This window comes from Lolium rigidum, chromosome 2, assembly GCF_022539505.1.
Source record: "Lolium rigidum isolate FL_2022 chromosome 2, APGP_CSIRO_Lrig_0.1, whole genome shotgun sequence".
In the NCBI taxonomy this organism is placed as follows: domain Eukaryota; kingdom Viridiplantae; phylum Streptophyta; class Magnoliopsida; order Poales; family Poaceae; genus Lolium; species Lolium rigidum.
The window spans coordinates 217,994,608-218,016,999 of NC_061509.1; the positions used below are offsets into that span (position 1 = coordinate 217,994,608).

At 41.0% G+C, this 22,392-nt stretch overlaps 1 protein-coding gene across 1 annotated transcript; it reads right to left on the minus strand.

Annotated features, from left to right (window-relative positions):
* Window positions 1-12,362: 12,362 nt before the first annotated feature.
* LOC124692972 (TBC1 domain family member 15) lies at window positions 12,363-21,959 on the minus strand. Its single transcript, XM_047226414.1, has 15 exons — window positions 21,816-21,959; window positions 21,321-21,479; window positions 20,866-20,932; window positions 20,664-20,771; window positions 20,403-20,487; window positions 19,766-19,820; window positions 18,981-19,382; window positions 18,414-18,473; window positions 17,575-17,673; window positions 17,389-17,499; window positions 16,438-16,509; window positions 16,214-16,330; window positions 15,517-15,666; window positions 15,005-15,105; window positions 12,363-12,924 (listed from the first exon to the last, which is right to left on the minus strand). The coding sequence occupies exons 1-15, from the start codon at window positions 21,942-21,944 to the stop codon at window positions 12,597-12,599; spliced, it is 2,043 nt and encodes a 680-aa protein (XP_047082370.1). The 5' UTR covers window positions 21,945-21,959; the 3' UTR covers window positions 12,363-12,596.
* Between the last annotated feature and the right edge of the window lie 433 nt (window positions 21,960-22,392).

A 22,392-nucleotide genomic window follows, 5' to 3' on the forward strand; every position in this document is an offset into this window, starting at 1 on the left:
CCTGAAGTACTTGAAAAGAACTATGGATATGTTTCTTTGTTATGGAGGTGACCAAGAGCTCGCTGTAACTAGTTACACCGATGCAAGTTGGAACACTGATCCTGATGACTCTAAGTCTCAGTTTGGGTACGTGTTTATATTGAATGGTGCTGCAGTAAGCTGGTGTAGCTCGAAGCAGTGCACGGTGGCGAAGTCTTCAACAGAATCGGAGTACATAGCGGCTTCAGAGGCTTCATCGGAAGCGGTATGGATGAAGAGGTTCATTGTAGAGCTTGGTGTGGTTCCTAGTGCATTGGACCCACTAGTCATATATTGTGACAACATGGGTGCCATCGCCAATGCACAAGAACCAAGGTCACACAAGAAGCTGAAGCATATCAAGCTGCGTTTTCATTCTATTCGCGAGTACATCGAAGATGGGGAAGTAAATATTTGCAAAGTACACACTGATCTGAATGTAGCAGATCCATTGACTAAAGCTCTCCCTAGGGCATAGCATGACCAACACCAGAATGCCATGGGTGTTAGGTACCTTACAATGTAATCTAGATTATTGACTCTAGTGCAAGTGGGAGACTGTTGGAGATATGCCCAAGAGGCAATAATAAAGTGGTTATTATATATCTTTGTATTTATGATAAATGTTTATATATCATGCTATAATTGTATTAACCGAAACATTGATACATGTGTGTTATGTAAACAACAAGGAGTCCCTAGTAAGCCTCTTGTATAACTAGCTTGTTGATTAATAGATGATCATCGTTTCATGATCATGAACATTGGATGTTATTAATAACAAGGTTATATCATTATGTGAATGATGTAATGGACACACCCAATTAAGCGTAGCATTAGATCACGTCATTAAGTTATTTTCTATAAGCTTTCGATACATAGTTACCTAGTCCTTTGACCATGAGATCATGTAAATCACTTATACCGGAAGGGTACTTTGATTACATCAAACTGCACTGCGTAAATGGGTGGTTATAAAGGTGGGATTAAGTATCCAGAAAGTATGAGTTGAGGCATATGGATCAACAGTGGGATTTGTCCATCCCGATGACGGATAGATATACTCTGGGCCCTCTCGGTGGAATGTCGTCTAATTAGCTTGCAAGCATATGAATGGTTCATAAGAGACCACATACCATGGTACGAGTAAAAGAGTACTTGTCAGGAGACGAGGTTTAACAAGGTATAGAGATACCGATGATCAAACCTCGGACAAGTAAAATATCGCGTGACAAAGGGAATCGGTATCGTATGTGAATGGTTCATTCGATCACTAAGTCATCATTGAATATGTGGGAGCCATTATGGATCTCCAGATCCCGCTATTGTTTATTGGTCGGAGAGAGGTCTCAACCATGTCCGCATAGTTCGCGAACCGTAGGGTGACACACTTAAGGTTTGATGTCATTTAAGTAGATATGGAATATGGAATGGAGTTCGAAGTTTTGTTCGGAGTCTCGGATGGGATCCAGGACATCACGAGGAGTTCCGGAATGGTCCGGAGAATAAGATTCATATATAGGAAGTCATTTTATAAGTTTGAAAATGATCTGGTGCATTTATGGAAGGTTCTAGAAGGTTCTAGAAAAGTCCGGAAGAAATCACTATGGAAGGCGGCATGGCCGGCCAACCCTAAGGGGGTGGAGTCCCAGGTGGACTCCACCATAGGTGGCCGGCCACCCCACCTAAAGGAAAGGTGGGAGTCCCACCTTAGGTAGGACTCCCCCCTTGAGTAGGTTTCCCACTTTTGGGAGGTTTTGTTGTTGGGGTCTTATTCGAAGACTTGGACTACAACTCTTTGGGACTTCCACCTATATAATGAGGAGCCAAGGGGAGGGGCCGGACACACCAAAGCCTTCTAGGCCGCAGCCCCCAAGTGGTCGGCGCCCTAGACCCCCTCTCTCCCCAAACCCTAGCGCCCCTCCTCCACATATCTCTCCCGCAGTGCATAGGCGAAGCCCTGCCGGAGATCTCCACCACCACCGTCACCACGCCGTCGTGTTGCCGGGATTCCGAGGAGGATCTACTACTTCCACTGCCCGCTGGAACGGGGAGAAGGACGTCTTCATCAACACCGAACGTGTGACCGAGTACGGAGGTGCTGCCCGATTGTGGCACCGTCAAGATCTTCTACGCGCTTTTGAAAGCGGCAAGTGATCATCTTCCGCAACAACGAGATCTAATCTCGTAGGCTTTGGAAATCTTCAAGGGTTAGTCTCGTTCATCCCCTCGTTGCTACCGTCTTCTAGATTGCATCTTGGCTTGGATTGCGTTCTCGCGGTAGGAAATTTTTTGTTTTCTATGCTACGAATCCCATCAGTGGTATCAGAGCCGTGTCTATGCATAGATTGGTTGCACGAGTAGAACACAATTGTTTTGTGGGCGTTGATGCTTTGTTGTCTCTAGTTTGAGTATTTTGCATCTTTGTGGCATAGTGGGATGAAGCAGCTCGAGCTAACTTTACATGACCGCATTCATGAGATTTGCTCCACGCTCGACATGCAACTTGTATTGCATAAGTGGCTTTGCGAGTGTCTGTCTCTCCTACTATAGTGAAGATCCAATTTACTCTTCTATTGACAACACTAGTATCACCGTTGTGGTTCATGTTCGTAGGTAGATTAGATCTTACTCGAAAACTCTAAACCACGCAAAATATGCAAACCAAATTAGAGACGTCTAACTTGTTTTTGCAGGGTTTGGTGATGTGATATGGCCATAATGTGATGATGAATATGTATGAGATGATCATTATTGTATTGTGGCAACCGGCAGGAGCCTTATGGTTGTCTTTAAATTTCATGTTGAGTAGTATTTCAAAGAAGTTGTAATAGTTGCTACATGGGAGAACAATCATGAAAACGGCGCCATTGACCTTGACGCTACGCCGACGATGATGGAGATCATGCCCGTTGATGATGGAGATCATGTCCGTGCTTTGGAGATGAAGATCAAAGGCGCAAAGATAAAGGGGCCATATCATATCACATATGAATTGCATGTGATGTTAATCCTTTTATGCATCTTATTTTGCTTAGATCGCGACGGTAGCATTATAAGATGATCCCTCTCACTAAAATATCAAGATAATAAAGTGTTCATCCTTAGTAGCACCGTTGCCAAGACTTGTCGTTTCGAAGCATCTCGTGATGATCGGGTGTGATAGATTCAACATGTGCATACAACGGGTGCAAGCCAGATTTGCACACGCGGATACTAAGGTTGCATTGACGAGACTAGCATGTACAGACATGGTCTCGGAACACGGGATACCGAAAGGTAGAGCATGAATCATATGATTGATATGATGAACACTTTGAGTGTTCGCCATTGAAGTTACATCTTGTCTCGTGATGATCGGGCACGACACTCCTCATATAATTTCATTCCCCTCCTCCACTCTCATACTGCTCCCGTCTTTACTGGTGCCCGTTAATTGTCTTTCCCACCAACACACCTCACTAGTCGGGGCATATAATACTACTCTAGAAGGTTAGGAGAATTTGTCTAACTTTTAAATAAAATTCAGGTTTTTGCGCTACCTGAATTGGCTATGTACTAGTCCTAGTAAAGTTGTACGATATAAACATATGTATGAAATATTATGGGAAATGTCTAATAGTGTTTGCAATGGAAGGGCATGTAGTTGCTATCATGCCCTTATGCATTTCACTAGGAATAAATCGGTCTCACATGCGATTTTAGGTGAGAGACTCGTGACCTTCTAGAAATGACTTTTCTTGAAAAAAAAAGGCATATAATAGACAAGCCATTTGTATTAATACAAAAAACAATGTAATGCAACACATGTGCCATTGGATTTTATACCTCACCATTCAAACATAGATACAAAATAATAAAATTTGATGATATCTCATAAGACCTTATCTTATTGTAACAAAATGCCACTATCAGTCGCGGTGGAGATAGAAGGTGAGGTTCCATGTCGAATGTAAGTGGCTACTTAGCCTGCAACAATATACAATTCCTCATTCTCCTGAATAGCCCGGTAAATACTGATATAACCATTGATATGATATATGATCTCGATATGTGGTTTCAGCGCTCGACACAACCCTTGAATTTGCTACTTTTATGCTCAGATCAAGTATGTAGCAGCTCTCTTTGAACTGAATGATGTTGAAGTTTAGTTTCTATTTTCAAGAGATTATGGTTGTTGGTATATGATTCTGGACTATGATGTTGAGATTAGTCCCAACGACATGCAATTATTATTTTAGACAAATGGACTATATTAATATCGTGAAGATGCCGACCAATTACACGCAGCCTTTGCACCAACAATATGCCCGAAGACATAAATGATGAAAACATATTTGTATAGACTCCTGAAATTTATGTTGCTGAAATTGCATGCACAAAGAGGTAATCTCACGATTTCTAGCAAAGACCTCATCATGGAAATATGTACATCCTGTTAAGCTTCATGCACTAGCCACTTGAACCAAAAGTCCAAACTGATGGAAAGGACTAGGCAATCCACATATACACTTCACAACACCCCCACTCGCGTGTGACGGGAGAAGAGAAAGTCAACACGTGAAAGAAGAAGAGCACACCGAAACAACGGTGGCTAAAGAGGGGGGGGGGGGGCAACAGCAATTTTTAGGCTTAATTGCGAAAACCATGTGAAAGACAGGATTTGAACTTGAGACCTAGGGCTCTGATACCATGTTAAGCTTCATGCACTAGCCACTTGAACCAAAAGTCCGAACTGATGGAAAAGGCTAGACAATCCACATATACACTTCACAACACATCCATCTCGCACTTTCAAAAATGGCCAACCCTAACCACCTCTGATCCTTTGTAAGTTCCGTCTGAACATCAATGGTCTCGTCCAACCCACCAATCCAAAATGAATCTAGTATATTCCCAAATCCCAACCATGAACCATGTGAATGGGATATACCCAGCCCACCATTGGCGGAGCTACGTTAGGGCCCAACTGGGCCATGGCCCGCCCAGACATTTTTGCATCCAATGCCCAGCCCATCAGCACACAATGCCTACACATTACCTTGTCTCCTTCCTGTATCCTCTCGACAGTAATCGACAGAAGCAGTGGCCATGGGGATGGGGGCGATTTAGACAAGGAAACTAGGGGGATAGAGAGGAAATAGGCGTAGGGCACAGGAGGCAGCAATACCGGGCCGCTGCGGCACCCAGGTCATCGCCACAGCGGCAGCCGGCGGCCGGCGGGTACGGCACTACGGCCGCACCGCAGAGGCAAGGCGGACCGGCCAGAGGTTCAAAAGCCAGCAAGCCACGTTGCGACCATATGGATACCTACTCGTATCCAATTTCCCTTCCAAGGGCATTTCTTCCTTTCCGCAAATTTTTGGTTAGCAATTTGATAGCACATGGTTGTTTACTGAATTTGTTCTTCAACTTTGCAAATTGCAAAAGGCCACTCAGACAAATTGATTTTTTCTTGAAAATAAAAGGATATGACATTAGTAAAGTTGAAGAAGATCCTTCAGCACTAGCAAATAATATATTTTGTCCTTGCTTGAACTTGAACAGGAAAACCACGATGAGACAAATGAACTTGTTATTTTTTAGAGTTGCAAGACATTTCTGTGTGTGTGATTTCTTTTAGCCTGGCCCGCCCATAGATATTGTTCAAGCTCCGCCACTGCCCACCCATCCTTAGCCTCAACCAGAGCACGCCCTAAAACTAAAAGATATTACATGTCAATACTAATCCTAAATTACAGATTTCCAAGTGCCACTATTTCTGAGATGTATCTTCAAACAACAATCTCTTTCTGTACACATTCCACAACAAAGGTCTCAACATAGGAGTGTGTGTGTGGCATATCTTTCCTGTAATATTTTTTTTAGAAACACAATACAAACGCAGACGCTCACATACACACGCATACACTCATCCCTATGAACACACACGCAAACCCTACCCCTATGAGCACCTCCGGAAGACTGAGCCGGCGGATTGGATCTTGAAATTGACGAAGTCACCACATGCGCCTCGTTGTCGACGGGAACGTCGCCTCCCACTGAATGAATATTTCACCTTTATGAGACACACATATGTCAAACCTGGGGTTTAAACTCTGGTGAGCTGGGGGTACAACCATCCTCCTAACCACCCAACTTCAGGTTGGTTCTCTTCCCTGTATTTTTTTGGACAAGGATCTTTCACGTAATTAGTTTTCATCACGGAAGGCAATGTGCAATAAGAAATGGTACGAATTCCTTTGCTGCGGGAGAGCGTGTGTAGGACACCCGCCAAGTGGTTTATCGTCATTGATCTACAAGGCGGGGTGCAACAACAACAACAACAACAAATCATCCGACAAGGTTCTCTCTTGTGGAATTGGTACATCAACCACTTAGTTTAGGTTCAGGTGTAGATACATGATACATCAACATATCTATTGTTGAAGTGTATAAGTAGATTGCCTAGCCCTTTCCATTAGTTCGGACTTTTGGTTCAAGTGGCTAGTGCATGAAGCTTAACATGGTATCAGAGCCCCAGGTCTCAAGTTCAAATCCTGACTTTCGCAATTTATTCTAAAAATCCCCGCAGCCTCCTGCCGTGTGGTCCCGCCCTTCCGCTGCCTCTTTGCCTCTCTACACGTGTTGACTTGTCTTCTCGTCTTCCCGTCACACGTGAGAGGGGGTGTTGAAGTGTATAAGTAGATCGACTAAATTCTAGGGAGGATGCACAAGCGTCCACTTTGTGTCGTAACAAATAATCGCCCTTATTAAATGACATCACCACCATCACTGAAGCCACTCAAGCTATGATGTCTGTAGACTAGACTGCACTAACTCGTTTTTCACCCATTCCTTGCCAGAGCCAAAGGAAACTCCGCTGAGATGGGGTACAAGCAGGGAAGACATATTTTGAAGTGAGGGCTTAGAGCCGACGCCTAATTGCTCTCACAGTCTCACTAGGAAACTTTAACTTGCCAAAACAAGCAGGTGTTGGTTCAAAATAGTGAGTTTTGAATTGGTATAACGAGGAAAATCAGTTTGTAGGACGCATTCTAATTTGCTATATATCATATTCATGTGACCGCAGCTTTGGCGAAGGTAGTTCCGTGAGAGATAGTTGGCAATAAAATTACGAAGATCATGTATCCATGGGACCTTTAATCAGAAGATTCGCATTCATGCACCATGATCGAAGGAATGCAGAATATATTTGTAAGCCGGCCGGGAAGTTCCTTTATGAGTACATATATATTTGAGCTACTAACTAAACCATGAATATGATGTGTTTGGGATTGCACGTCCGTCTTTGCACTTCAGATTAGTCGGGTTCTACGATCTGAATATCTTTTACACTACATGAAGAACACGAACGGGCGCTATCCAATAATTTTCTCCTAAAGCTAAGCGCAGCTGAAAGTGGCATCAAAAAAAGTTTTCATATTCCCAAAGGAATAAACCCACTAATTCCTCATCATTACTTCATTAGCCACCAGGGTTTTTAACACCCATTAAGCATGCAGCATTGCAGCTACCTATGCTTTCCCTTCTTTACCAATTTTCTTTGTCATCCACATGCCGGCAAAGGAACGGACCAGGTGAGCCATGCTACAAGAGGCAGTTGGCTATGTCAAGCTGGGTATGCCGTATGCCCATGGCATTTGGCTATGCAATTTTGCATGGTCCAAGGGAACTCCAATGAGTAAGCTGAGGTTGTTGGTTAGGCCATAGCCATAGGGTCTTCAAGCTGGTAATCAAAAGCCCAAACCGGCCATGCCCATACGCCATCCAATGGCCAAGATATTCCGCGCTTTATCGCACTTAAAGCTGTCTATATGTCGTCGGTTCTAGGTTGATAAAATGTCGCGGTACTTCACTACTGGAAAATGATAGCATACTGTGGTGGCCAACCACTCTAGTTGCAGGGAATTCTAGTTATCGTGTACGAGAATTGAGAAGTGTAGACATCACGTCGCAGCTACTCTACTCCTAACTTCGCGGGGACAAGTAGTGGAAGAAGAGAGCCATTTTCGTAAGAGAATTATAGCTAGGCCAGGGCAATAAGAGTGCCTGTCATTTAGGTCTCTCGTCGCATGGAAGGTATTTCAGTTTGTCGCAATAGAATCAACCAACATAGAAGAGTAGTGTGTCTACGTATGTTCAAACGAGTTGAGTTGGGATCCATTAAGCCAAGATAATGGGTGGAGGGGGTGGAAGTCACTATGTTGACTATAGATCAAAGCAAGAAAAAACTAGACGCGCAAATTTAGTCATACGGATGCCAAACATCAATTAATTCCAAGAATTCATGGGCAATCCATTGTATCTCATAAACCTAGAATTTGTTATTTGTTATACCAAAGATAGACAATTTAGCTACTCCGGAAACCCCGATCAAGATATTAGACCATATCATTTAGAGATATTTGCCAAGATATTTAAGTACATGTTCTGAAAGGAACAACTAGACACACATACATATATACGCCATAAATCATCAGATCTAGTGGCATAAACAATATGCTAAGAAATGCAAATAAGTCATTCTATATTTTCCACAACTTCAGTGCTAGCTTAGTGGTAGACTGGTAGAGATGTTGTCTACTGCTCCAGGCCAGAAGATTCTGACCCATCGTGGGAGCTGATATTTTCGCTGAGTTTATCATATCTTCAATATATAATAAAAGGGTTAATTATTGTGATTTAATGCGCGCCCCTCTGGTTTCATTTTTAATTATAATTTTTTCAGACCAAGAATTGGTTTAAAGAAGGGGCAATGTTTTCAATAGAAACAATTATTGTGATTTCCTTTGAGGTTACAAGCTTAAGCTAGTGAGAGTATATTTGCAATGAGATAGGAACAAATGTAAAGAATATGTTAGCTGAATGTTTAGCAGTAATATTTTTTTGGTTAATGTTGCTAAGTGTAATATAAGAATGTACAACTTACAGTAGTATATTGATAGAATAAGTTATAAAGAAGTAAAAAAATGTTGTTAATTTTGTTAAGTGTAACAAATATATCTATTAATTGAACATTATCCCATTCAGTTATAAGGAAGTATATGAGTTAAGTTTGCTAAGTGTAATCATAATATTGGCATTATAAGATCGTTAAAGCGAGTTATAAAAGGTAAAAAAATATTAAATGTTCTCAATTATCTCTGCACATTGCAACAAACTAAATCATATATACATCACTGCTTCCTCCTCCTCCATTATCTTCTGCATTGGTCTTACTACTCAGGCCTCATGTGCAATTGGGAAACGGTGCCTCCACGCTAGCACGCGCCGCTACCCGATTCACGCCTTCCAAAGTTATGATGCTTGTATATTTTTTTTTACTAATTATATCTAGTTTACGTGTTAGTTGAACACTTGAACTGGTTATGTTCTAGTCCTACTAATTATGATGGAGTTCCCTCAAAAAAAAAAAAAACTAATTATGATGGAGAACAAAGAAATAGTCTATGAATTTATGGCATGTATATATATTTGAATTTGATTGACAATGTGTGAAAAAAATGGTACATTGCTGGTATCATACCCAAGTACACTTAACAAAGGAAGAAATCATTCTCACAAACTATGATTAGGTAAGATACTCATGACCACACGTAAAAAAAATCAATTTCGGAAAACCAAGGCATTTGATAGAGAAGCCATTTCTATTAAGCAAAAACAATGTAGTGTCAACTATAGCGGAAAACCAAAACTGATCCCGGGTGCATATGCACCCTATATGTATAAAACATATTTCAAAATGTAAAAAAATTAGGAAAAAAATTTAGCATGTAGAGAGACATGTTCTATGTGTGCGCGTCAAGTTTCACATAAAACTGACAATTTTTGTATCATGTGTAAAAAGACAAACAATGCTTCGAGAAATAGACTATTTTAGCACCAAAAAATTATCTTTTTTGCACAGTACACAAAACATATCGGTTTTTGCTGAAACAACTTTATGAGCATGTAACATGTCAAGGTATACGTGAGGCATTTTTATTTGTATTTTTTGACATTTGTAAATATGTTTAATATGCATTTCAAATAAAGGGTGCATGTGCACCCGGGTGCAGAAACTCCATGTACACTATAGGTTCATAGAATTTGCGTACATATAAAATTGCACATTGTGTAGTTTGTCATCCTTCCATGCGGACGGAACAATCCGATTATAAGATGTCTCATAAGACCTCACCTAGGTTTAAGTATTGGCCACTGTCGATCATGGGCATAGAAGGCTGGGTTCCAGCTGGAATACAAGTGGTCTTACAAAATGCAATGGTACATAATGTGTCAGCTTCCATAACATGTTCAATGGCCTAATATTTTGGAATCACGGATGAAATAAGGATGTCGACTCCATCGATTTCCCAATTATTCGCATGAGGTTCCTTTTCAAGATAGCGGTGTGCATTCATGTTTTGAGAAGTTAGTGAATCCATAAAACATACCACAAGAGCGTGATCTAAGAAAACTGAACTACCTATTTTTCAATGATAATATGGACCGGCCTTGAGCTTACGATAGAGAACCTATGATAGTGATAGCCACATTTATTTTAATTCTAAGTAATTTTTATGGAGTTATAAATTTATTTCTCTTGTGATTCATCTATGTCAAACGGTAGAAAAGTACATGAAATTGATCATACATAAACTCTTTGACCATAAGGCATTGAATAGAAGGTCACAAGCTTGATCATTGAGGTGTATGCTCTTGAGCTCTGCAATGGTCTCATGACGATTATAAGCCAGGGAACACATTCTCTTGTTATGATCGCAAATAGCATAATTATAACCATTAAAATATGAACCTCTTATATGTTAACCTTGGATGGTCGAATTTTTCTCACCTTAGGCGGTAAAGCTAAAACAAGGTGACCTTGCTCCGATACCACTTGAAATATTGTCTACTATTCACTGGAGGAGGTGAATCTGTGATTGCAAAAACTTAACCAGAGTTGATTTTGTTTAGCAAATTGTTTTCTACTCCTTACCTACAACACTCTAGGCATGAATACTAGAAAGGCACTCTTGTGAAAAGTATATTTCATAAATGTGAAGTAGTTGATGTGAGAGGACCACGAACACAAATTTATATCCACGAGGTTCACATTGTTGGCGCAATCCTATGCCAACGTTCAAGGAGGATCACAAAGTCATAAGGTCTCAAATCTCCTGGTCATAAAGCCCCAGCTATCCCTCCTGGAGATTGAATACAAATTTCATGCCCAACCACTATGGGTAGGTCTTCATACAAAGTAGGCATATGCTCCCGGTTTTTGAAATGACTTTTAAACATAGTTTCAAATGTCAAAAAATTCTGAACAAAAACTTGACGCGTACATCTCGACATTATATGTGCTAGGGGCAAAAGGATATGAGTTCTAAGCCTTCAACTCATACATGATTTCTTCTTATTTTCTCTCTTTACCATGGAATGGGTGGTGGTATATAGTGAAAGGAATATTTGATCCTTACAAGAAAAAGAAACACGTTCAATTCCAGAGAAGTTGCCCCGAAGTATTGGACCAGTTCAAACTTTTGAAGGTCGGGCAGGAAAAATGTTCTCCCTGAGGTACTGGCATGTTTAGAAGACCTCAGATTCTTTCTTTCTTTGAAACGGGGAATTACTCGACCTCTGCATTAAGAAGATGCACGGTCTTGATTTATTTTCGTTTATTCAATAAAGGTCAGCAAAAAGCCTTACAACTATATATCATATAAACTGAATCCGTCAAACAAGATGTCAAAGCAACACCAACTGAAACAAAGATGGAGGATCACACAGACCTTGTGCCCTGGCCACGCCATCACCAACTCCTCGTCTAACTCTAGAGATAGTGTCTCATACGCACGATCCACTAGTCACCCGCCAACCCAGCTCCGAGGTGTAGATCGAAGCGAGGACCCTTCGCCAGCCTGTTGTCGACACCTCTATGGCAGCACGGCGAGGGTGGACGGAGAAAGGGATGGCCTCAAAGGTACTAGGAAAGAGCGCTAGGAAGTTCTGGATCAAAATGCAAATTGTTTTCCAAAGCAAATATACAATGCTGAGTAGTAGCGAGAAATTTCTACTCAGAAGTTTCTGACTAAATAGAACACCATCAGAGAACGCGCTGGAATGAAATTGCCAAGTCTCGGCTCATGTATAGATTCCAGTGTGACAATTTGCTGGCGGCCGTTGACAACTAAGTACATACCGAATCTGCATCGAAGTGTTACGTCTATGATCCTTACTTATTACAGGGGCTAAATAAAAGAGACGGGTTTTAAGTAACCTGTTTCCCAATGCTGGTAATGTCCACGCCTTTATAGCTAGAATTTTGATACTCAGTGTGAGCTGACTTGGGGAGATGAAGTGGTAAGCCTGGATTGATGCTATTCTTATTTATCTTGGGAAACCATAAACCTACAGAGTCTGCCAGTAGATCAGCACTGGAGATTTATGTGACAGAAATAGGCAGTGAAGCAACAAGCAAAGGCAGTTTAATCCCAGCTATATGTTCATAGGAGTCAAAGGTACATATATACAACGATAACATTTCACAGACTTCCAAAGCTTCTGTAAGGTGATGTTACGCTAGTATCTCACAATACATCATCTTCTTGCAAATACAGACCACCGTCAGTCTCGATAGGCACAGAAGGTGGTGTTCCAGGTGGAATGCAAGCGGCCCCCTCATCACCTGCAATAGTACACAACGCCTCGGCATCCTGAATAGCCCGGTCAATATTGATCTGACCACTGAGCTCATTGATGAACTTGAGAAGGGTGTCGAAGTCCATCTCTTCTCCAATTATCCGCAGACGGTACCTCTTCAAGATACCCACGCACAAGTACAGGTGGAAGTGTTCTGACAAATAGTGAGTCCACAAAACTTCCCACAAGAGCATGATCTGATCAAAACTGAACTCCCTGCAATCCCATAAGATATTAGGGTGACTTGGAACTTAGAAGAGAGAGCAAATGACAGCTAACTGCACTTTCTATTTAATAATGTATTGCCATAGAGCTAACTGAAAATGTATTCCTTGTGCATTTCATCCTTGTCAACCAAAACATTTTAAAAAGAACAGGAAACTGCGGAAATTTAATTCGGCTCCCGGGTGCATATGAATCCAGCTTGAATGTTTCTTATTAGTGAAACATTAAAATTTACCAGCATGTCTTGTTCTTTAGGTCAACCTTTGATTGTGAGCAAGGCAATCCTTGCTCAAGCAGAACTACTTTTGCTCTTGCCTTGCTCAAGGAGAAATAATTTTGCTCCCCTTCATGTGCAACTCTTCCCTTGAACTCTGCTAAGTGCTAAGCAATGTTACACAAAAGAACCAACCATACCGTGACCCCAAGTCAACTAAACCACATCTACTCACGTAGGGTCAACTCACCAGCAAAACCCTAGGCTTTGAACAAACTTGGTTTTGAAACACTCAAAAGTAACTATCATCACGATACATGATTGATGGGGTTCATTTTTTTCCATGGCACAGCTGATTACTCTTTTTTCCTTTTTAAATGATTGGTGGCCATTGGTCAATGTTTTGCTGGGAACGAGAGCCGGTAGAGTACCAAGAAGGTGATAGTCTACTTGCTCTACAAACCAATAAAGCTCTACCAGATCGCATCTGCTATTAGGGTTCAGTTTCCTATGCTCGGCTCTGGTTAGATGTGGCTGCTTGCCTAATTGTCTGCCTTCTCTAGAAAGGAGGAAGACTAATTGTCTGCTGCTGTTGTAGTTGCAAGCAGATAAAGGAAACAACACAGGTAAGTTGTCCGAATCAGAAACATATCTCAATCCAAAAGCATAGCATATAGCTACAAACCTAGGGTAGGTACAAAGTGCTCGTTAAAATTCAAAACGCATGGTAACTACTCCCTCTGTCCCTAAATAGTTGGCGTATAAATTGAGTCAAAAGTCAAACCCTTTCTAATATAGTTCCCTAGAAAGGAAAATCAATATAGCTAGCAGCCTAGCACACCAATTTTTCGGCCTAACCTTGCGCTGCACAAAGGGCTCGCAGAACCAGCACGAAGTTGTGACACGGCTGTGCAGGGTGGTACATGCTCTCTGGCCTCCGTGCCAAGTTTCCAGGTGAGGGGACTGGAGCCTGGAGAATCAATGAGGGTTTGCTGGACAAGGTTGGGACTGAGCAACCTTGAGGATCACTGTCTGCGGTAGATGGAGCATAGGTGTTGGACTGGCCGAAGGAACAGGGTAGCAACGGAAGGAAGCTGGGTTGCCTAGACAGCTGGTACGGGTCAACCATTGGTTCTTAATGGCCGGTCCTTAATGGACTATAGCTTTTCCTGGGCCAAGATGTGCATCTAAATGAGAAGAAACATATGGCTTCATCTTATGGAGAAATAGTTTAGATTCCTTTAATTTGGCTACTAAAGAACATATGCTTTCTTCATTAGTAAGGACCCACCAGCCCCTTCTTGAATTATTCGGTCCTTCTAAATACTTCTGGTATTTGCCCAATCACCTCAGCCAAGAATCCACTTTCCAGTTGTCCTCCATATGCAAAAGTCAGGCATGGCCAGTCTTGGGGGACTTGTATATCAACTTCTCTTCCGGTCACCAATCCGAAGAAAAGAACAGCATCACCACTTCTAGACAGGATGTCTAGCTCCTCTCAGACGCTAACACCAGGACCCTGAAAGCCAGCTCCCTCTCTCTTCGACCTATCATCTGCTAGATTGACTATCAAACCAGTGACTTCCCTCCTGGGTTGACTATGTTTTGGATTTCCCCGCTGGTTCCGCGTTCATATGAGGGTAGGATTCACCAGGGATGATCAGCTTATTTAGCTCATGCGAAGCACGAAGCTCTTGATTTCGGTAAAATCGATGAGTTAAATTCAAAAGCAGCTCTGAGAACCGAAGATGGAAGGTAAATTGATATGTAAAATTTGTATAACAAATAGCTCTCTCCAATAAATCCAAGTGTACAAGATGTAAACACTGACATTTCAAAATAAAACAAAAATGTTACCTTTTGAATTGTATGAGAACCCAGCGGAAACAGAAGAAGTAGTTCAGACAATCGTTCTGCCTAAAATAGTTATGCAGCGAAGGATCAAGAAGCTCCACTAGCTATGAGGTAGAAAAAAACAAACTTAGTATGTTGTATTCATATTAGATTAAAAGTAAGGAACTGATAGTCTGATACAACTAGTTACTGTTAACACTAAGCTGAAGAGCATTCATCAAAGACAACTGTATAATGAATAACAACACAATACCAAGGGATTGATGCATAGCTATGAAAATTGGTACATTATTCTAATGCAGCATCTTACAAAGTTGAAGATCTTTAAAGCCTTGCCATTTGATAAAGGACTGAGGGAGTCATATAAGATTAATGAACACAAACAACAAGTATGCCTGAAGCAAAGTTGTTTTCATTCGCACTTGATACGCCAACAGAACTACTCCAACAAAACTACTCCAATAGATACTTAACTGCTCTGCAGATCGCATGGCGAACAGATAGTTCATACGTACCTTCGATAATCCAAGTAGTTGAGCATGCATGCCATTCTGATCACGATTAAAATTGCCTCCTAGTCGTTCCATCAAAGAAGCAAAGCACCAAAATGATTCGGACTCATCTTCCATGACATGAAGTATAGGTGCCAAAAAATCGCTCATTCCCTGGAAGATAGATCATAGATGATGTTATAGTTCCAGCAAGACAATAGACAAAATTGTATGGGCACCATAAAAATGATAGGTTTACATAAGGTTCAAAGTTCAATTTTGTATCTCAAATAATTAGTTAATGAAATTCTTTAGATTTACAAGTTAATAGCATAAATAGTTACTGGGTTATACACTACCAAGTATAAATTACCAAACAGTCAAGGTACCAACATGAAGTTGACAAATGTCCAAGAAATTTCCACACATATAGACGTATGATGGCATGCCTAACTCTATCAATACTTGTATTCAAACTATTAGATCTAAAACTGGAAGTATATAAACAAATGAATATATGCCAGGGCATTAGCAAATTCACTATCGATCTCTAATACTGCTGTCTTAAACAAGCAAGAGAATTAAGTATTTTCAAGCATTAAGCCCAAGAGATGGTAACTAATGATAAGTAGCCGAAAACACCTAGTGGACACTTCAGTTAAATGGCAGATGTCTCATTACATGGTGTGCAATGCAAGGCTATATGTAAGGGAACACTTACTTGACAATAACCAAGATCAAAATTATAGAAGGAATATGTCAACAGAATGTCACGTAGAACTACAACATTCCGATTGTCATCTCCTTCATAGTAGGGAACAGATCTATCCGTTCTCACCTTCATAAAAAAAGCATCAAAATGTAAATGAAAATAGTAATAATAATAATACAGAACTATAAATAAGAAGCGGCCAGTGGAAAGAACAAGGGGAAACTCATCCTTACCACGTCTTTGTCAATAAGGCCTTTTCTTTCCCTAAACTTCGTGAACCTTTTAGCTTGTGTCGGTGAGATACTCTGCAAATGCCGAAGGTATAAGAACAATCACGATTATTTATGTAAAATGGAGATTGGTGTATCTCCTAATCTGAGTGTCTTACAGATGATCAAATCAAAACAGCTGGAGTGAACTACCAATACTTTCAACAGGGTCATATTTATGCAACTGGCTGTATGCTTTAAAAACATAACTAACCAATGGAGAAAATCAAAGCCGGGAATTTTTTTCAAAGGTTAATATCCAACCCTTTTCCTACTCCCAGAAGTGCCTCGCAGACCAGAAGTCTAAGAGAACACTACGTGTTCAGTCTTCCCCATTAGTCGAAACACTATGTTCAGCCTTCCTCGGTCAACTATCTACTCTGTAACTATAATTGATATTTGGTAGATATATATCACAAAGAACCTGCCAAAATATGCCGACAGTTTATGGTTCTGGGGATTCATCTTCTACAATACAATGTAAGCGACACATGTCTGATATGTCCATAAATCCCTAGTTGTTGATCGAAAAATTAAACGAACCTCCTCCCATCAACCCATCCAAATGCCACATAAGCAATACAGCATCAATAAGTTTATTTACAGTTCAAACAAAAGCATAAAACCCTCCCCTCACCAACCCACCCAAATGCCACATAAGCAATAAAATATCAATAAGTTTATCCATATTTCAAACAAAACCATAAAATAAAACTAAAGCATAACATATCCGTGTTTAAAGAATCAATAAGTCTATTCAGTGTACAAACAAAACCATGCAATGAATCAAAATCATAAAATACCTGCAACATAGTGCAAGGGAATGTCCCGGACGACATTCATGATTTATGCAGGTAAAGAACAGCCTCAGGCACAATCAATTGCAGAATAATGAACTTATGAACCTTGACTAACCTTCCATTGGGATTTTATGGCTTCATATTCTTCTCGTTTCATGGCAGCGAGGTATTCCCTCTCAGCTTGTGTTGAATCATATTCATGATACCCCAACAAGAATTTCCAGACCTACATGTTCAATATTAGTATATATGCATAAGATTGCCTTACTAACTATCGCAAATCAGGAGTTAAGTATAAAACCTCTTTTCTCAGAGCATGATCAACTCCCCCATAGAAAACCTTTTTCCTCAGTGCCTTCGAATCCATAATTCTACCTTCAGGATCTAAGAAAGCTCTCCACTGTCCAAAGATATTTAAACCAAACAATATAAGGAAGCATAAAGGTACTGACAACATGATCATCAGAGAAATACTAGTTGGTTGCTGATGAAGATCCTTGAAACTAAGAAAATGAAGTTCAAAATTAACTCACACAGTTCTCAGTGACTGAAACTAAAGACTAGCTTTTGGTAAAGCAATACTTTTAACTCATGGTGAAGTGTCCAGCATAGTGCAGCTTAGTTTCTGACATTACCAAGGATATCTAGGAGTTTGCACTGGAGAAAAGGGGTAATGGCCAGTCAGGAACGGTGTTGTTCATATCGAAGGTTTCGATATCTGAATATCTGATACAACGGTTCATAGGCAGCCAGGAAGAGTAAGGTTTTGATTATGGGACAAGGCCATAATCCAAAATTGAACATGATGGTTCCTAGAGTCTGAGCCTGAGACTAGGGGAATCTGGGGAATGTATATGTCCATCTTAGTATGATACACTCAATAATTTAACTGTATTTGGTTGTCATGATGACCATAATACTTTATGATGATGAACACACTACAAATCTAATGCTGGACTCATCCCATTGTTTAGTTACACAGCATACAAGAAAGATGTATTAGGCGAACTAGGTTACGGAACTAGCAACAATTACTGCTTCTTTGTCAGCAGAATATGTGTAACATGGAATTTAAGGGAACATATATAGCTGGTGAAATAAGTGCTCAACAAAATATATCAAACATCCTAGAATTGTTACCTCTTCAACACTTAATGGGCTGCCTCTCTTTTTCCCCCACACTAGCAGTAACTCATCAGACTATCAAAAGGGTAAGGAAACTCATGTTACACAAAATAAAGTATGCACGGTTCAATAGTTCATAACTATGCAAGGTTAAGCAAGTGGCTCAAAATTTGAACGTTGTAAAAGATCAGATCATAAAAATAAGTACGGAGTACATCATTTTTCTAGTGTTTGTTTAAACCATGTTTTCAATTTGAATTTCAACTAACTGTAAGCAAATTTGGGTTCAATAATTTACAGAAGCTGCAGTTAATATAGTCTAATGACTGATGATGAGTCAACAGATTATGTTACTAAACGAGAGCAAATATCAGAAAAAATAATGCCCAGCTTCAGTTTTCCACTCGGTAGAAATGGCCCTGATTCTAATTAACGTTTTGAAGTAAATTCCAATTCTATTTAAACATCACCGAAAGGTGTGTCTACAGCTGGTAAGCAACTGCTTCAAAAAGATGTATCTCAGTGCTTCAATTTGCGGTGCCTGAATGGACACGAAAAAAACAATTATGCTGCATATGTTACCTCTACTGAGTCTGTGGGCAAAGAAGCATTATCCGGCGTTAATTGCTGATCTTTGTACTTATCACTTGCTCTGTTGTCCAAAACATGTTGTTGTTTTTGCCGCCCATAAGCAGGAGAGCCACTACTGTGATTTTCACGAAAGAGGCTTGATGTTGTCTCACGGGCAAATTTTGTAACCAGTGAGAACTTCTCCAAAACTTGAAACGAAATGTCACGGCCTGGATCGTTTGATTTGTGCTTTTGCCTTGAGCTATATTCAGACATGCTTGAAGGCCCACCATATTTAGCACCATCTCCATGTCTAGATTCACTAACTGAACCAGTGAAGCTGAGGGAATTCTGTCGTGACATGGCATTTGCCACAGAGGCAACCCCTGGAAGCTCCAGAGATGACAGGCTTTTCTACAAAGACATCAAAAGAGTTGGATTAAGGATTGAGGCTTCTCAACAAGGCACCAGTATAAATCCTGCATCAGTAATCATTGCAAGTTCTATTTGGGCAACACCTTGGTCAGATCAAGAATTTTTAACAACAAAGTCTAGGTTACATTACAGAAGTCTGATACAAAAGAACTTGTGTTCAAAGTTCAAACATAAACAGATTCACAAGGTCAACAGTTGCTGCAGGAAAGAAAGAGGCCAAAAAACTACTCCACATAAAATGCTATTGAGGGTATCAGGTCTTTTTAGTAAGATAAAATAAACTACCAACATAACAACAAGAATGCAAATATCAGTAATAGAATGGTTTGCTCAATTCAAGAAACTACAGTGGGGTAACAAACCTGAAGAGGATCTTCAAAGTCGTTGACAAGAAATACATTAGGATCGTCATCCGACCTTACGACATAAGAGAAGACATTCAAATCAGAAGCAGGAAAAACAATAGATTCTTTCATAAATACTACAAAGAGACATCACATAGCATTATAACTGGAATTTTAATCATCATGGAGACATAGGCCTTGTGACATCACATAGCATTATAACTGGAATTTTAATCATCATGGAGACATAGGCCTTGTGGTGGGTCTTTGATGCTTCCTTTTCAATTGCATTTCAATAGGATGGGTCAATTTTAGGCTGTAGTTGAGTAGATTGCAAGGTCATTAAGCTCTAGTTGAGTAGATTGCAAGGTCAAGAGTTATCTTCCCGAGTGTATATTCATGTGGCTTTAAGATGCTATCACATACAGCAGGAGGAAAGCAAGACATGCATTAAGAAACTGTAGTTAAGCATACAATTGATAGTCTTAATGTATGACGATTTGTCCATAAAGGTATTTGTCAGTTGGTTTTAGAACTTTGGTCCACATAACTTTATGCTCTATTTCTTGGAAAGAGCAATTTAGGCATTGATAAGCAAAAAAAAAAGTGCAAGCATGATCAACTATTTAAGACCATTGAGTCCAAGAAAAGAAACCTGATAATGAAGACATGTTGCTTCAGTGTTGCGAACAATTCACGAATTCCACCATTGTAGAAATAGAAAGGAGGAAAAGCCAAGCCTGCAGAAGTTAACAGGGTAGATAAATAAGACTGATCCCACGTTTAATTGCTTCTGGCAGTGTGTTTATTTAATGATTGTATTTAGCTGGAAGAGGCAGAAATGCTAGGTGCAAACAATAGGGTTCAAACCTAGCTGTAAGATAAAGAGGAATACACGCCAAGAAGATTGTTTCACCTGATGAGAGGACAATGATTATGTACTCCAATCCAAATGTAGGGGTGTGCCTACGGATGAAGCGCACATCGCTTAGCGGCAAGGCCTGGATGGTGTACAAGTTTCGATCTGCACAGAACCAAGTATGTAAAGAGTCACGCACCATCGATAATGATTTGACAAATTTAGCCACAGACTAGAGACACAAACTATAGTTCCCTACATTTTTCTATTTCTGCCGTGATTGAACTGGTTGAGAAACTGTTGACTCCTTCGTTTGGCTCCCAGCTCTGTCACACATATCAGACGAAGGATCAGCAGAAGGAGAAGAATAGTTACCAAGCTTAGGAATAGCACACATCACCAGCATAGCTGTATTCAGGTAGCAACTAGCGATAATTTTATCCAAGTCTAAGATCCAATATACAAAGGATGGTATAAACTGGAGATAACAAGCAGAAATAGTAACTTGAACAAAAAAAAAATGGAAACAAAAGATACAGTATAAGCCGCACATGATCATGGCTCCTCACAACAGTTGAAGTTAAACAGTGATGGCAATTCGGCTGCTGTATCAGCATCAACAGCGATTTCTAGCCCTATCTTAGTATCATGTATGTACGAAACAACCAACCGACCAACCACTAGTAGCTCACTGAAGGATGTGGATATGCTCACCAGGAAGAGGGATCCGAGCTGCAGGTAGAGGCGCAGCTTCCCGCTGATCCGGCCGGAGCCGTACTGCGTGGGGTGGATGGTGACGCGCTCCTTCTCGTACACCACGTCCATCCTGGCCGTCTCCTCCGACCCGAGGTCCGCCATGTCGGTGCGCATCGCCTTGGGGCACCAAAAAAACCACGGAAACGAAATCAGTTCAGCCCAAAAGGGGATAAACAGGCTAGTACAGACAAGGCCGAGTTGAGAGGCAAGCATCCGGTGCTAAAACCAACAACGAAACGGGGGCCAGCGAAAGCGAGCCCCCAAATCCGCCCCCCTGAGCGAAGCCAGCGACCCTAATCGAGCGATTCGCTGGCGCTGGACCCGAATCGCGCTAGGATTGGTTGAAGCGCGCGATCGAGCAGGAAGCGGAAGCAGGCGGGCCCGAATCGCCGCTAGGGTCGACTCGAGCCGCGCGACTGATCGGAATAGGGGAGAGGGCGGGCGGGCGCGTACCGCGTGGATGGAGGAGGAGACGGAGGCGGCGGCGGCGTAGTCGGAGTCGTCGGAGAGGTCGTGGGGCTCCGGCGAGCGCGGGTGCCACGCCGCCGCCTCGGCGTCTGCTGCTGCCGCGTCGCCACGCATCGGCCGACGACGGAGTTCTGTTCGCTGCGGGATGCTGGCGATCTCGGGTTTGCTTCTGGTCAGCCGTAACGAACTACTAATTGATAATGGGGATGGATCGATAATTCGATATATAGTCTGGGCTTTTAGCGTTGCGTGGCTCCTTGGCCCCGTCTCTCACTTGGCTTGCTGCCACCGGCCGATTAAATGACCCAAACATGAATATTTTATGCCGAAGAAATAAGAAGAACGGCAGTTGAGACTTGACTGTTTAGTACAAGTACCTTTTTAAATAGAGTTCATCGGCACTGCCTCCATTCATAAAAAGATATCTAAATTTTGATATATTTAGACACACTCTTTAATACATATATATATTTGAATTTAGAAAACTCTGACATACTAATATAAATATTTCTATAAATCTAAATTATATTTTGAAATAGAGGTAATAGCATTGGCTCATGAT

What these genes read in the sequence shown, in the direction of transcription:
- LOC124692972 (XM_047226414.1), bottom strand. Translation starts at nt 21,944, where the DNA reads ATGCGTGGCGACGCGGCAGCAGCAGACGCCGAGGCGGCGGCGTGGCAC. An exon ending in CCATAAAATCCCAATGGAAG is followed by an intron (nt 16,510 to 17,388) that starts GTTAGTCAAGGT and finishes CGGCATTTGCAG; the next exon opens with AGTATCTCACCGACACAAGC. An exon ending in TTGATCTTGGTTATTGTCAA is followed by an intron (nt 15,667 to 16,213) that starts GTAAGTGTTCCC and finishes TCTATCTTCCAG; the next exon opens with GGAATGAGCGATTTTTTGGC.